The sequence below is a fragment of the Theropithecus gelada genome, chromosome 7a (assembly GCF_003255815.1).
Source record: "Theropithecus gelada isolate Dixy chromosome 7a, Tgel_1.0, whole genome shotgun sequence".
In the NCBI taxonomy this organism is placed as follows: Eukaryota; Metazoa; Chordata; class Mammalia; order Primates; family Cercopithecidae; genus Theropithecus; species Theropithecus gelada.
Genome location: NC_037674.1, coordinates 57320317 through 57337108, shown reverse-complemented (window position 1 = coordinate 57337108; position 16792 = coordinate 57320317). Strand labels below are relative to the sequence as shown.

General features: G+C 42.6%; 1 protein-coding gene across 2 annotated transcripts in view; it reads right to left on the bottom strand.

The window, feature by feature from the left end:
- Positions 1 to 16792, bottom strand: part of IL16 (interleukin 16) — a 136586-nt gene that overhangs the window by 89952 nt on the left and 29842 nt on the right. For both annotated transcript variants that reach the window (XM_025390532.1, XM_025390533.1), the window contains exon 2: positions 4372 to 4784. In XM_025390532.1, the coding sequence (XP_025246317.1) occupies positions 4372 to 4784 (413 nt within the window). The remainder of the gene's footprint in view (positions 1 to 4371; positions 4785 to 16792) is intronic.

The window sequence follows — 16792 nt, the reverse complement described above, 5'->3', positions numbered from 1 at the left end:
TTAGTTTGAATTCTTCATGTCCATGCCCCACTTTGGCACATCCTGGGGCATTAATTTACCCAGTCTTGTCTGGGCCAAATACAACCCATCCAATAAGGCTTTAAAAAAAAAAAAGTTGGCTGTTTATATAACTTCCTCTTCTTTAATTTTTATATTAGGCGTTTCCAGAGGAGAGGCTAACGTCACAGAGCCTCATTCCAGATGTTGTTTTGAAATCAGTGTAACCATGGCATTGCTGGAACCTGCAGAGTTCATCTGGGCCAACTGAGTCACGTCTGGGTGCAGGGCCACTCTGGCGAGGGGAGGCAGGGAGGGAGGCAGGCAGGGCATGGACTAAAGTGTCCCTGCGAGAAGGGAGAAGTGAGTGGGCTATTGAGTACTCTGAGCTTCTCCAGAAAGGATATGAGGAGACCTGCTGTCGCCTTTGACCTTGCTGACCTGGCACCTTTGATCGCAGGACTTGCTTAGACAAATGAAACCCTCCCTTGCTTAGAATTCACTCTTGGATCTTTAAGGATCACTTGTGCTCCTTAAAAAAAAAGAACAAGAGATCTCAGGTTCTGAACCGGACAACGCCCCTCTCTGTTGTCCCAGTTCATCCCTGCCTCAAACTTGACTTCACCGTGCTCATCACCTCTTCCGCCACCCCCAGCAAATTCTTCTAAGCCTCTGTGAGCTCCTGCAAGCCCATATCCCTCTGCCCATTCCCACCTCTTACCACCATCCAGACTGGTTTCCTGGAATATCCTGCTTTCAACAGCCACCTGCCCCAGGACGCCCCTCCCCACACTGTCTGCCCTCTCCAGTGTACCCATGATTTCCCTGACATGTCTGTGCCTGCACTTTGGCCACATCAAAGATAAGAATGATCTGGTTTGTCCCTGTCTTCATCATTATCCTCTGAGCACCGTCAACTATAACTCTTGCACACTGTCTAGCACACTGAAGGGACTCCATAAATGTGATTGAATTCATTGAGTGCTTAATTCCTCAGAATTAGTGCCCTCATGCTAAAATAGAAATAATAATCATCATAATATCTATCAAGCAATTACTGTGCGCACTGTTCTGTTTTAGGTGAATTTTCTCATGTAAGTGCCTATAATATCATCCTTATAAAATCCATATGAGATATATACTATTTTTAACATTCTCCATTTAACAGGTGAGAAAACTGAGGCACAGAGAGGTAAAGCGGATTGTCTAGGATTACACAGCTAGTCACTGAGAAACAACCTAGGCAGTCAGATTAATGAGCCCACACCACTAACCCCTGTGCCATATTGCCCTACAGAAATAGTAATACTGCTATTATTATATTAGTATATGTATATTTGATAATATGCATCATTAACATATTCTACTACCTTCCTCCCAAGGTTTGGGGGAAAGGAAGACAATGAGATAAGAGTTGTGAAAACATTTTTTAAACCAAAATACGGACTGGGTGTGGTGGCTCATGCCAGTAATCCAAGCACTTTGGGAGGCCAAGGCGGGCAGATCACTTGAGGTCAGGAGTTTGAAACCAGCTCAGCCAACATGGTGAAACCCCATCTCTACTAAAAATATTTTTAAAAATTAGCTGGGCATAGTGGCAGGCTCCTGTAGTCCCAGCTACACTGGAGGCTGAGGCAGGAGAATCGCTTGAATCCAGGAGGCAGAGGTTGCAGAGAGCTGAGATCGCGCCACTGCACTCTAGCCTGGGTGACAGAGCAAGACTCCGTCTCAAAAAAAAAAAAAAAAAAGTGGTGCACATGTGAATCACAAAGAGATGAAAAGGTGAAGTTTGTTCTTTCCCCTGCCCAGGTCCCTCCCCATGCCCACTGCTTCCCCGTGCCATCTAGCCATTCCCAAGTATCTGGTCTCCTGCCGTGGAATAGGTACAAGGACAGAGTGACAGACATGCTCACCTGTGCCCAGAGGCCCCAGCATAAGCATTCAGACTTCTCCTCTCCTGTCTTTGCAGACGCATGTCCCTTCACCTGGAATTCTCTCCCATCCACCCCTGCTTAATATAATTGCACACCCTTAAGAGCACAACTCACCATTTTACTGACCATTTTTCCAGCCTCTCCTGTTTTGCAGGTTGGGACAGGGCACCTCCTTCCACTACTACCCCCAGGTGCTCAAGCTGAAACTTCTACCCCCAGGTGCTCAGGCTGAAACTTGCAGTTGAAGTTTACTTCTCTCATTCTCTCACATGCTACATCCTTGCATCAACAAATCCCTACCTTGGCCATTCTCAGTGCCTCTACCCACACCACCTCAGTCCAAGTCACATCATTTCTGGCCTGGGTTATTGCTGCAGTCCCCGCAACTGGTTTCACTCCATTCTCCACTCAGTAGTCAGAGTGCTCCTTTTAAAGCACCAATCTGAGCATGTCACTTTCCTACTCAAAATCCTCCAATGGCTTCCCATCCTTCGTAGAATAAAATTCCAAGTCCTTGCCACAGCCCTTGTTCCGGTCCCTGGCTGCCACCTCAACTTGGTCTTCTACCATCCTCCTCTTTCCTCTTTACCCCAGGCATACTGGTCTCCTTGATGCTCCCAACCACATTCTTGCTTCCTGTCTTTGCACATGCTGTTCCCACTGCCTGGAATGCCCTTCCCCAGGTGGTCATGTGACACACCCCTCCACTTCATTCAGGTCCTTGCCAAAATGTCACATCTTTAGGGAAGGCTTTGTGATTACCTTTTCCAAAAAAAAAAAAAAAAGCAGTAACCCCTCCTCATCACTCTATATCCCCTTATCCTGCTTAATATTTCTTCATAGTCCTTCAGTATTTAATATAATATTATATATCAAGTTGTTATTATCTGTATCCCCAAATCAGAATAAAAGTTGCAACAGGGCAAGGACTGGGTCTGTTTTGCTCACTCCCATGCCTGGCTTAAGTATTTACTGAATGAAGGAAGGAATGACAGCACCCCCAGAGACGTGCTCCCTTTTTCCTTTGAGCCTCCCACAGCCCTCCTACACCCATCTTGTACTGTATTTTTTACTCTATTTTAAGTAAGTTATTTCAGAGCAGAGACTGGACCCCCACCGTGCCTTGCAGATAATAGGTGCCCAGGAAATACCTATGATATTAAATGGAAGCATGTGAATAATCCATTCTAGAATTCTGCTGAGGTCTTGAAATAATTTTTGAATTTCATTTAGGTAAGCGCTAATCTAGATACATTCATAATGTCACTAATAAATTTGACTCTCAGTTGGTGGATTGGATTTTTTCACATCATTAATGGCAGCCTGGGAGCCTGGTGAGCCTCCCCCAAACCCACTGGGCTGCTGGCTTCTCCTTCTACCCTATTAAGTGAGTGCAGGACATATTAATAGAAGTCATATCATGGGTTACAGAGCACACTGGGCTGGGTGAGGCCCTTAAGGATGCTGTGCAATCCTTAAGGCCCTTAACAGAAATGTTGTTCATTATGTATATTAAATAGTGATTTCCCTCCTGAAGAAGGCAAGCTGTACAGACGTGACAGACCCTTTTCAAAGGTATTAGAATGCCTTCCCTATTTATATTCATAGCCTGGCAGTAGGCTATAGGAGAAATGTCTCTACGTTGGCTCATCACTGAGTTGGCAGCACTGACCCCATGGTTCAGGGCCATTTGGACCCTTGAGAAATCTCACCTTTCACAGAAGGCACAACACTTGATAGGGAATAGTTTGACATCAAAATCTTTTAATCAGTCTAGATTTCTGCTATTCCGCAATCTCCATCTCATTATGATGACAAAAATTGAAATATGATATAATAGAAAGGAAAACATTCTGAATTCTGGCAGGTCCCCAAACACTGCTTATTTCCCGCTCCCTTATTGATGGCTACACTTGCCACCTTCAGCATCTACACCTATGTTGAAAATGGGAGCGGACACCTGGAAAATGTTCACAGTCAGCATTCAGGGAACAAACTCACTCATCTGGCACCCCTTACCTTGCTTGCCAAAAGGCCTCCTCATCTGCCCAGGCCCTGTAAGTCTGTTTCTACAAGTCTACAAGAAAGATGTGATTTGACCTGCCTGTGGTATGTTCTATAGTACCTGTCTAGAGATGAGAGCTTCCCAGTGTATTGACTACTGCATCTGGCATTTTCCATCAGGGATCTAGGCTCAGTTTACCTTAGAGTGAAATAGTGCTTTCCTGAACCTCTCAAGCAAGAGTGTTAACTGAGCCTGATTCACTCCCATGCTCATTGTTATAGTTCCAGTGGGCCCTACCTCAACTTTTTCCTTGCTCTCTTTCAGAATTACAACTCTGCAGCTTCCTGATTTTTGAATAAATGGATTCAAAGACTTTAATTCACAGCACCAGAAACCAACTGCAAGCTCTTTCAGGCCTGCAAAGCCTAGGCATACCTTCATGAAGAATATCCTCCTACAGGTCTTGCCTCGATCATTCCCAGCTACTTGGATTTGAGCAGCCTCAGAGGCCAGTGCTAGATCAGGAATGCTGCTGGGCCCAGCCTCCGATGTGTCTGCCAGCTGCGCAGATGAGTGGAAAATTCCCTCCTTGCCCTGGGCCAAGGAAATCTCAAAGGGATCAGGATATTTCTCATCAGGGCTAGAGCCATCGTCACTGGTCTTAGCATTACAGAGCATCAGGGACCTGGAGATGGACCGAAATTTTGTGGATTTTCTGCTCTTTCCCGTGCGGCTGTGTGACTCCATCCTCAAAGAGGAAGTGAAGCTGCCTTTCTTCCTTTCCTGGTCTCTGGCCCTTGGTTGACGGGTGGCCACTGGACAGGGCTTAGCTGCCACTTCATGAGTCCCTAGAGGAAAGAGGAAATGGGAAGAAGCAATGTGACTTGCTGCTGACAAGTGGAGCTGCACGAGTCCTGGATCTGAGCCACAGGTTCTTGGTGCCCATGAAGCAGGACAGATGGGCAGATCATCCTTTAAGATCACTGGCCCTTCCAGTGTGCCAGCCAAATGGGGCTCAGTTAACCCAAGCAGTTAACACCCACTCCACTCCCAGTATCATGGAGACCTAGCCCCAGAACTTCTCATTCTACAGATGGGGGAACTGAGGTGCAGAGAGGGGAAGTACCAACACAAGGCACTAGCAGAAGAGCCAGTAATCAGTCACAGGAGACAGTTTAGGGATCATAGAGGCCAGTGCTTTGTGAAGTTTTTAAACTTGGAAGCCATTCTTTAAACAAAAGTGTACAGTGAACTCCAGTCTATAGAGCAGACCAAAGATGGGAAAACCGAAGACTAAGTTCCACTTCCCTGGTCCCCTAGGTAACTCCACCCTTGGTAACTCCCATGGCATCTCCAAAGAAACCCCAGAATCCATGGAGATGAGTTTGAAGACCACTGATGTCTTATGTCTTCCATTGACAGATGAAGAACCCAAGGCTAAGAAGGTTGGAAGTCTTACCTAACACTGACCTGCCAGAGTTGATGTGAGCATAAAAGAAGGTGACACTTGGCAAATGCCTGCTAAAGGGATGAGCACATAACAGGTTCCCAGCAAACATGAGTGCCTTTCTCCAGGCCTAAAGTCAAACACTTGGCCAGAGTCACAGTCAAGCCCAGGGGCTCCTGCTTCATCACCTACCCACACTGGGTCAAACTCTCACAGCCAGACAGACCAAAGATAGGCTTTCCAGTCAGGCCAAGAGCCCGGCTCAGCTTTGCCAAGAGGAGCCTCCCATGGATTCAGTTTCCATGAAGCAGGTGGTGAAAGAGGCCCTGATGCTGTATCCTAAAAAGTTCTGACTCAGGCCCAAGCCACAAAAGAGAGGCTGTCGCCAGAACAACAAATTGTGGGATGCTCTTGGCCCATTGGTACTGCTGTTTGTGCACATCCAGTATTGAATAAGGAATAGCAGAGACCTAATAACATTTCATTACATCAAAACCCTTTCACATATCCTCCGAAGAGAATTTCTGCCTAACAGTAGACTGTTTTTCAATACTCACATTGCATACATTTATTGTTTTCTGTATTAGCTCTTTGATTTTATCAATTTATTCACCAACCATCCCAGCAATCAATAGCAACAAACAAAAATGAGTGAATGATTGATTGAAAGTCTACAATATATCAGGCACTGTGCTTGATGCTTTAGTATAAATTATTTCAGCGTTGATCCATTTTATTAAGCACCCTCTTATCAACATGCCTAAGTTTTGTACTGTATGTCCTTCCATCTCAAATGATAGTAAAACCCCAATCACAGACAAATCCAAGCCTCTGCAGAGTTCATGCCTGACTGTGGGTCTCTAAGCCTTGAAGGAGACACTCTCACTCCTGAACAGATTGGTACCATGAAACATTCACGGCCACCAACTGGGCCGCCAGCTCTGGTCAACAGTAGTACTGTTTCACTAATCAGCTTGATAACACATTTCCAACAATGTCTGTTTGAAAACTTCACTATGGTGTGCCAGGCATTGTTCTCATTGCTTTACTATTTAGTTCTCATAAACTCTATGGTAGGCTCCATCAATATCCTCATTTTACAGAAGAGATACTAAGGCACAGGGCGGTTAGGTGACTTTCTCAAGATCACATAGCTAGGACTCAGTAAAAGCAGGAATCAAACCAGGAAATCTGTCTCTGAAGCCTGCATGCTTTACCCTGGCTCTACCTTCTCATTGACTATTGCCTTTCTCACCTTTAGCCTCAATCACTTCCTCTGTGCTGGATCTTTATCCTCAGGACATAAACACACTCAAACCTTTTCTGTCTTTCAAACACTACATATTAACTCCATGTCCTCCTCTTGTCACTTGCTTTTCATTTATCCCCTTCATGTCTTCTTGAGCAAATGCTCTGCACTTTGTACTTCCTCCCCTCATGCTTACCTCCTCTTCAAGCCTCAGCCCAGAGTCTGCTTCCTTTCCCTACAGCCACTGAAACTGTTGTGTCAGGTCTGTCTTTTACAAACCCCACAGCCATGAACCGAAGTCCAGAGGTCACAGTCTGCTTGGTTAAAAAACTTGCTGCATTTTAGAGGATTTGTTAACCAGTATATCAATGCTCAGATCCACTGGCAGAAGACGACATAGGTTTCAAGCTTTTAGAGTAGTTTTCTCTTTTACCTCATTATTGCCTTTAGTTCCAGATGTCATCTTCCAAATGCAGATTGTGAATGTTCCTCTGCCCCCATCCCCAACCCAAGAGTTTCTCTGCATCCTGCCAATTCCAGTTCCCAAAACTAGTGACTCTCCACACCAATGTCGCTATAAATATTAATGGATCCAAACTTCTTTCCATTTTGATCAGTTCCTTAGGAGTTCCCATAGTTCACCAGGGTTTCATGGGGAAAGATGTGTGTGTGTATGTGCGTGTGTGTGTGTGTGTGTGTTGGTCACAGCTAACACTGGTCCATTAGGCATTTGGAAATTTGTAAGATAATCATTGCTGTGTTAAAATCCTTCCAGACTTTGCTGGTGCTAAACAGGAAAGATATAAACATGGGGATGCTGAGGTCCACCATCCCCAGAGGGGATGCCTGTGAGTGAAGCCAACACAGAAGGTACAGAACTCATAGAGGTGGGGAGAGAGACAGAGATAAAGAAGGAGGACAGAGAGAAAATCTGAGAGGGACTGAGTTCAGACATGAGCATCCAGATCCAGCCATGTCTGAAACCACATCAACCTATGCAGTTATGCACACAAATAGACTCTTCTTTTTGCTTTTTTTAAAAAAAAACCCTCCTGGAATAGTGGCTCTTCTCTCTGCCGTTGCTGGCATAAAGCATGGAAAACAGTGACATCCAAGGGCCAAGAGGATTTTTGAAACTCTCCTATCCCACCCCAAGCCTAGGAGAGAAGCCAGTCATAGCCAGTCAAGGCCTCAACTCTACCCCCTCCATGCCCCAGTGCCAGGCTCTCGTATAACAGCCTCTTGCATTCTTGTCCCACCAAGAATTGCCACAGTCTGCACGGGTTCTTGGAATGCAAACCCGATTCCCTTTCTCTTCTACCTCCTCTTCCAATGTGCAATAACTGTCCCAGCAATAGCGAGGTCACTCACTGGGCATTTTCCAGGACCAAAAAAAATTTGGGGACCTTTGGGGCTAGGTGTAAGGTTGTGTGCTTCACTCAGTGGTGGAATAGTTGGCTGCATGTAGCATTTAAGAGAACAGAGGAATCAAATTCCTTTGTGGAAACTGTGCTAATCCCAATGTACCATTTGCAGGAGTGTCTGATGAGTACCGACAGCTTTGAAAAAATAAGTTATTCTGAAGAGAATCACCACTTTCATAACCTAGGCTCTCATGTGGGATGGCAGGGCCCATGGGATGGGAGATGGCAATGAACCAGGGGGCAAGGAATTAATCCTTTGGTTAAGAGTGAAGGCAGTTTTCAAAATGAGCCTTGTCATTATGGAAATTTTTTTTTTAAGGAAGAAGAGAACAATTGCAAAAGAGCTGTAGCGGAGAAGCCAGAATTGGACTTCTGTGGGAGATTGCCTTCCCTCCAGGCCTGGCACCGAGAGAGAGGAAGGGAGAGAGAATAATTGAAAACACAGTGCTGTGGTCACATGGTTCATCTTAGTTTCAGTAATTGAGCTCAGGACATTGGAACCAGCTATTGCTCCCTAAAGGAACCGAATGTCAGCAGAGCTTGGGGGCAAGCCTGTGCCAGTCCTCCAGTCCAGCTGCCTTCAAAAGGTTGGAACTAATGAGCTTTCCCTTATTTTTCCCCAGGCTCTATGACAACTTGTCAAACTCTTGCCAGATTTTCTCTGCCTCTGGTGGACCCTCCACAAGACAGCCTTGTGGGTCTTCTCCAGAGGATTCCAGGGCGTGGGGAGAGGATGCACAATGAAGGTTTCTAACATGGCTAAGCTAATGCGATCAGTTGCTTTTAATTCCCAGCAGAAAAACTGAGAAGTTCTGCAACTCCCTAGAAAACTGTTCTCCAACTCCCTGAAGGCTTTCCCATGTCTCCCCAACTGGGCTAGTGTATTTGCTCTTTAGTTCTATCTTCCACAGAATACTAGCTCTGGAAGGGGTCTCCCCATCACATCTTATAAGGGTAAGGACACTGTGCCAAAAAAAGTGGGACAGGACTGACTCATCATCATAGTTATCAGTATATGTTTTTACCATGGCAGAGCTGTCATTTATTTAGAAAATGCAGAGCCAAAAGGATAGAGCTGAATTGAAAATAAATGGATAGTTCCTCCCCTTTAAAGAAGTTCAAAAAATTGCAGAATATGTGCTGTGAAGCAGGATCAGTTAGTCTGTCCCTCCCTTCCTCCTCCTTCCTTCCTTCCTTCCTTCCTTCCTTCCTTCCTTCCTTCCTTCCTTCCTTCCTTTATGGGTTTATTTTATTTTATTTTACTTTATTTTATTTCATTCAGCAAGCACTTGTTGAGAAACTGTCAAGTGCCTGTTTTTGTGCTAGGTAAAGCTAACCCACCGGAGGAAAGGCCACAGTATTTCCATCTGGATAAAATACATTTAACTCACTGGAGATCTTTGGGAGGGTAAATACCTATATGGAGAAAGGAGAACTAGCTGGTAAAATGTGTTTCAAATTGCTGAATTCTCCAACAGTGTCCTATATCAAAGGCAATTTTTAAAGTTTGGTCACTCTAGCCCAGGGGATAATTTTTGTCTTTGTCAATTAAAGAATAACTCAATGATAAGGAATGAAGAAATGTATTGTTCTTTCTCTTTCTAAAAGAATATCTTAGGTGGGGTACAGTGGCTCACGCCTGTAATCCCAACACTTTGGGATGCCAAGGCAGGTGATTTGCTTGAGCTCAGGAGTTCAAGGGCAGCCCGGCCAACCTGGTGAAACCCCATCTCTACCAAAAATACAAAAAAAAAAAAAAAAAAAAATTAGCCAGCATGGCGGCATGTGCTTGTGGTCCCAGCTACTCAGGAGGCTGAGATGGAGAGATTGCTTGAGCCTGGGAGGTGGAGGTTGCAGTGAGACAAAATCACAGCACTGCACTCCAGCCTGGGCAACAATGAGACCCTGTCTCAAAAAAAAAGGAGTATCTTTAATAGGATTCCATTGGATCTGCAGCTGGGAGTAGTTCTGTGTATGTCACTATACACTGTACAGAGGACTAGGAAGACAGTGTCTCTGGGCCTCAGTTTCCCAACTGGTAATTTAAGCAAGTTGTGTTGAAGTTAGTTTCATATCTGTCGTCTTTCTTCCTCTATACTGTTACCTCCTAGAGAGGAGAGATAGATATAGTCTCATTAATTTTTGGTCCCCAAAGCTTTGATGGGGGTTGACACAAAGAAGGGGCATTCGGCATGTTCAGTGAATGAATGGCAGACGAGTGTTTCAGAGGCCCTTTCCAACAGACTTTTCCAGGACCAACAACATATGAAGTGTTCTCAAGGAAACCATCTCAACTAGGACAACAGAATGATGGACTCCAGGTAACCAACCAACATCAGAGTGACAAGGAGCCACAGTGGGCTAACCTCAGAGTAGAAGACAAGTCAAGAGTCGTCAGGGAAGATTTTCAATGCTGCTCCTCAGAAAAGTCCTTGAGACCCTGGAGAAGCCCCTCACAGGGACCACTGCACTTTCAGCATCCTGGAAGGAGAACCTAACCATCAGTGCACAGGCATGAGTGGGGCATCAGGATGGCCTCAACAAGATCCAGGCCCCTGGGGCACAGGATAAGTCAGAAAAGGGATTTCCCACTCAGTATATATTACCTCCAATATGGTAAAGGCCTACTATATAGTTAATCTCAAGAAGGAGCTAGATAAATAAAGGCGTTTCCACCCAGATAAATAAGGGCATATCCACCCATCATTGTTCTTGAGAGACTGGCTAAAGCTCATTCCTCATGGAATCCCTGTGCCCAGAGCAGGACTTCACACTTAGGATGCACTCAGTCAATGTCATTGCAGAATGAAATGAGAGGTCAACTGCACAAAGCTACAGTGTTGTTAATTAATAATTGTTAATAATTGGGAGGATGGACAAGCAGGATTATAAACATACTGCTTAAAGGCTTAGACTCTGAAATTGACCTTGCCCTGTATGCCAGATCTGTTGCTTAGTATCTGGACAACTTAAGCAAAGTATTTAACACCTTTATGGCTTGGAGATAACAATGCTAACAACCGTGAAGGCTAAAGAAAATAATTCTGAGAGATACTTAGCTTATTGCCTTGCACATAGCATAGATTAAAAAAAAAAAAAAAAAGCTACTCAGAAAACAGTAAAAGAGGAGAAAAAAAATTCTAAATGTATATGAATGGGAGATTTTATTAAATATATTATGATACATTTGTATGATGAAATACCATGCAGCCAATCACAAAAATAAAATAGATACATATATAGATTTGGAAATAAGTCTGCAATATATTGTAAAGCTGAAAAACCACAAAATAGCTGGAGTTGAGTTTTATTTACAAATAACTTACTTGCATCAATAAAATCAAACTATTGATAACTTTTTGGGAAGGTACAGCAAGGTGCTAGGGGATGATATTTACAAGGAGTCTTTCCTTTCTGTGTAATTTCCTACACTTGATTTCTTTTTACAATAATCATGTCACAATTATGATAAGAAAAATAAAGACTTTCTATTTGCAGGAACAAAATAGAAATTTATGCTTAATTTTTTGTCAGCTAGTAATTGTGAAGTAATTTTATCAGGTTCTAAAATGTCTGGTGGAAATTTTTATTGGAATTGCTTTGCATTTATAGATGAATTAGGCGAGAAAGTCTTCCCATCCAGGGACTTTTTTTTTTAATTGTTGTTTTGTTTTTATATTCCTTCAATTTTTCTTTTCAGACTTCAATAACATTTTATACTCTTCATTTGGGCTGTAAATATGATTAATTACATTTTTCCTGAACATTTTTTCTATTTTGAATTGAATTATTTGTAAAATATATTTTCTAATTGGTTAGTCTTTACATATACATAAGTGACTTTTGTATATTTACTTCATAACTTGCAAACTTGCAGATCTCATATTAATTCTAATAACTATTCAGTAGTTTATTTTGAATTTTCAATCATGTAACCTCTGAACATTAACAAACTTGCTTCATTTACAAATATTTGGGTCACTTATTTCATTTTGTTTTCTAATTTTACTGACTAAAGTTTCTAGAACCTTAGTAAATCATGATGACAATACAGGATTTTCGTTTCTCTTTCCAGACATTAATGGAAATTCCTGTAGTGTTTTCTGGTATGTAGAATATTGACCAATATATTGAGACATAATTTTTTTTATCATATTAAGGAAATACACATTACCAATGATAATTTTGGCAGCATTTTCATCAAGAATGGGTGGTTGTTTATTAAATACTTGTTTAGCTCTTTGTTACTATCAGGTGTCTTTCCTCTTTTGATTTGTCAAAATGAAGAAATATACTAGTGCCTTTCTTACAATTGAGCTACCTATATTTTGTTATTGTTTTAAGTCCCATTAGATCACAGTATGCATCTCTTTTAATAGATAAGTGGATTGAGTTTGCTAACATTTTATTTAGGACTTTTATATCTATATTCACAAATAGGAATGGTCTGCCATCTCATTTGGGTTGTCTTAGGTTTTATAAAAAGAGCAATGAGAAGCTGGACATTTCTTTTACTTTCTGAAATAGTTTAATAGTTTAAAGTACATCTAGTCCTAAAAGCTTGAAATATTTTTTCATAAAATTTTTTGGTCCTGGCATCCCCTTTAGGTAGTTCTTTGAAACTTTTTCCATTACTTCCTTGGTTGGTCTATTTTAATTTCCAAAAAATTTCCTCTGTTAATTTTGATCACTTACATTGTCATAAAAGTACTCTTTCATCCAGATTTTCAGGTTTGTTAGTATAGAGCTGTCTATCACAGACTCACAATTTTAAATATTTTCTAAAATCTGTGCATATGCTCTCCTAACTAGTGTTCTGCATTTCTGTTGGCCTCCCCTTCTGTTTGCCTTGCTTTATCTTCACTGAGGGCTATCTGTTCTATTAGTCCTTTCCAAGGACTCATTCTTAGAAGCAGAGAAAACATCTACTTTTTGGGGTTTGATTTCCAACGTATTTATTTCTGCTTTAGCTACTTTTTTCCTTCTTGCTTTTATTTGTTTTGTTATTTTTTTCTATCTTCAAGAATTGAATATTTAGTTTCCTCAAACTTATTCTCTTTTAGAAATGATAGCATATCATGTAGTGGTGACATGTTGTAGCTTTACAGCCTAAGCAGACCTAGGTGTCAATCCCACTCCAACAATTTACTATACCTGACCTTGAAGAAATCTATTTAGCATGCAGTGGAGAGGACGGAGGCTGGAAGAGGCTCAGCTGCAAGGCTGTAAGGAGGGCTGCTTGGGGTGTCAGGCACAGTAGACCAATTCAGCAGCCAGGGATGGGAGCAGCTTTGGGTTCTTCCCATAGGAAGTCCTCAGTAGGCAGCCTCATCATTACTGTCTTCCTTCTCCTGCTGCTACTGCTGCTGCTGCTAAGACAGACAGATGCTGCCCAGCTGGATGGAGGGTGCGCACTCTTCAAAAACAGCAGGAGGGGGAAACAAGATGGCCGACTACATGCAGCCAGGAAGTGCTGCTCCCACTGAGAGAGACCAAACTATTAAGTAAGCCACCACAATTTGGGCAGCTCTTCAAAGAGAAAAAGCCAAGGGTGGGTAGAGGTGATGCTGAAGCTGAGGCTGAAGAGGGAGGAAGCTGGGAACCCTGCAGGGGTACCCAAACGCTGTTAGGGCTAGTTCCTGGCCCAAACAGTTCCTGGGAAAGGGGTGAGTGAGGGAACTGAAGGATGCCTCACTCTTGCCACTAGCCTCTGGGATTCTAGCTACAGAGGACCCTGAATCACACAAGGATGTGGGAGCTGGAGGGGGATCTCCCCAGTGAACAGGCAAAGACAGGCCTTCGGACAGCCTGGAGCTGAGGAGTTTGTGTGCACTGGACAGCTCCAGCAGACAGCAGTCATAGGTGGTCATCCCCCAGGACTCTCTATTCCCCTCTGGAAGGCACTGGCCCCAGCTGACCTTCCAGCCAGGAGAGAGCAGGGCTGGCTTCCCTGGGAATGATGCACACCTGTTCTGCAAGCCTTCCTACATGCCAGCCCTTCCCAGGGCTCATGCCTACCCACCCTGCAGGAGCAGGTGCACAGCACAGCCTCCTCAGCCCAGCCTGAGTGCATTCCTCCACCTGAGTACTTTCTTGGTGATCTGGAGCACATAGGATCCCCAGTGCAGCCAGAATCCAACAATGGATTCTGACAGAGCCATGGGATGTCCTGGTGCCCCAGGGCTACAGTACAGCAGCTCAGGAATACAAAGCCAAGATCTGTGGTTGGCACTTGAGTGAGGGAGGATCCCCCACCCTCAGAGTGTGGCAAGGGATGAGGTTCAATCCAGAAACGGTAAAGAACATCTTCCTGTTACAACCTTTCCCAGAGGGGGCCCTGTATCCCAGAACACCTAACGAAAGAAACATGGGCACATAACTGGTGATCAAAAGGGTCTCCCCCAAGGCTCATGAGCAGACCTGGTGAAGGGGCCATTTGTCTCCACCCCCGACTGCAGAGCACACCTGTCAACATGAGGAAATACAAAAGAGTAGTGTGACTGGTTATTAGACTAGCTATTGGCCATCACTCTTCCACATCATCTACTGGATCACAGACTGAGCTGCAACACCAAAAATTATCTTACTAATATATGCATCTGTGAAACCAAACACAAGAATTCACCCACACATAAAGATCCTGTACAGAGCTCCGACCCTCTGAAAACATCCAGAAACAAAGCCAACTGAGTATAATCAACTTACACCACAGTTAAAGGAACACTAACCCTTGCAGATGAGAAAGAACTAGTTACAACTCTGGCAAATTAAAAAGCCAGTGTCCCCTTACCTCCAAATGAGTCCACTAGTTCCCCAGCAATGGTTTTTTGCTCAGTCTGAAATGACTGAAATGACAGACATAGAATTCAGAATCTGGATAGCAAGGAAGCTCATTGAGATTCATGAGAAAGTTGAAGCCGCATCAATCCAGGAAATCCAGTAAAATGATACAAGAGCTGAAAGACAAAATAGCCATTTTAAGAAAGAACCAAACTGAACTTCTGGAGCTGAAAGACTCACTACAAAAATTTCATACTACAATCAGAAATATCAACAGCAGAATAGATCAAGCTGAGGAAAGACTCTCAGAGCTCTAAGACTGGTTCCTTGAATCAGCTCAATCAGATAAAGGAAAAGAAAAAAGAATTAAGAAAAATGAACAAAACCTCTAAAACATATGAGAGTATGTAAAGAGATCAAATCTACAATTCATTGGTATTCCTGAGAGAAAAGGAGAGAGAATAAGCACCTTGGAAAATATATTTGAGGATATAGTCCACAAAAATTTCTCCAATTTTGCTACAGAGGTTGATATGCAAATATGACAAATATAGAGAATCCTGGCTAGATACTACACAAGACAACCATCACCAAGACACATAGTCATCAGATTCATCAAGGTCAATGCAAACAAAAAAATATATGTATCTTAAAGGCAAATAGAGAGTAAGGTAAATCATAAACTGAAAGAACCCTATTAGGCAGCAGCAGACCTCTCAGCAGAAACCTTACAAGTCAGAAGAGATTGGGGGCCTATTTTCAGCATTCTCAAAGCAAAGAAATTCCAACCAAGAATTTCATATCCTGCCAAACTAAGCTCCATAAGTGAAGGAAAAATAAAATCATTCTCAGACTAGCAAATGCTTAATGAATTTGTTTAAACTAGACCAGCCTTACAAGAAGTCCTTACGGGAGTGCTAAACATGGAATTAAAAGGATGACACCTGCTACCACAGAAAACACACTTAAGCACATAGCTAACTAAGCTTTATAAGTGAAGCAAACTAGGCTTCATAAGTGAAAGAGAGCTAAAATTCTTCTCAGGCAAGCAAATGCTGATGGAATTTGTTTTAACTAGACCAGTCTTACATGAGATTCTTAAGGGAATACCAAACATGGAATCAAAAGAACAACACCTACTGCCACAAAACAAAAAGAAAAAGAAAAAAACAAAAAAACAAAATGCACACTTAAGCACATAGCCCACAGGCACTATAAAGCAACTACACAATCAAATCTATATAACAATCAGCTAACAACATGAGGATGGGATCAAAATCATGCATATCAATACTAACCTTGTAAATGTAAATGGGCTAAATCTTCCCATTTAAAAGGCACAGAGGGGCATGCTGGATAAAAAGACAAGACCCAACCATCTATTACTTCGAAAGACCTATCTCATGTAGCTCCCGTAGACTCAAGATGAAGAAAGATATACTATGCAAATGGAAAACAAAAAAGAACAGGAGTCACTATCTTTAAAACAGACTTTAACCCAATAAAAATTAAGGGGATAATGAAGGGCATTATATAATAATAAAGGATACAATCCAACAAGAAAATTTAACTATCCTAAATATATACTGCACCCAACATTGGAGCACCCAGATTCATACAACAAGTCCTTCTTGGCCTACAAAAAGACTTAGACAACCATACAATAAAAGTGAGAGGCAACAGCACCCCACTGACAACGTTAGACAGATCATCAAGGCAGAAAACCAGTAAAGACACTCTGGACTTAAACTCAGCACTTGACCAGTTAGACCTACTAGACATCTATAGAACTCCATACAACAACCATAGAAAATATATTCTTCTCATCCACACGTGAAACATATTCTAACATAGATCACATGTTAATTCCTAAAGCAAGTCTCAATAACTTCAAATAAGTTATTGAACTCATACCAAGCACATTATCAAAGTACAGTGTAATAAAAATATAAATCA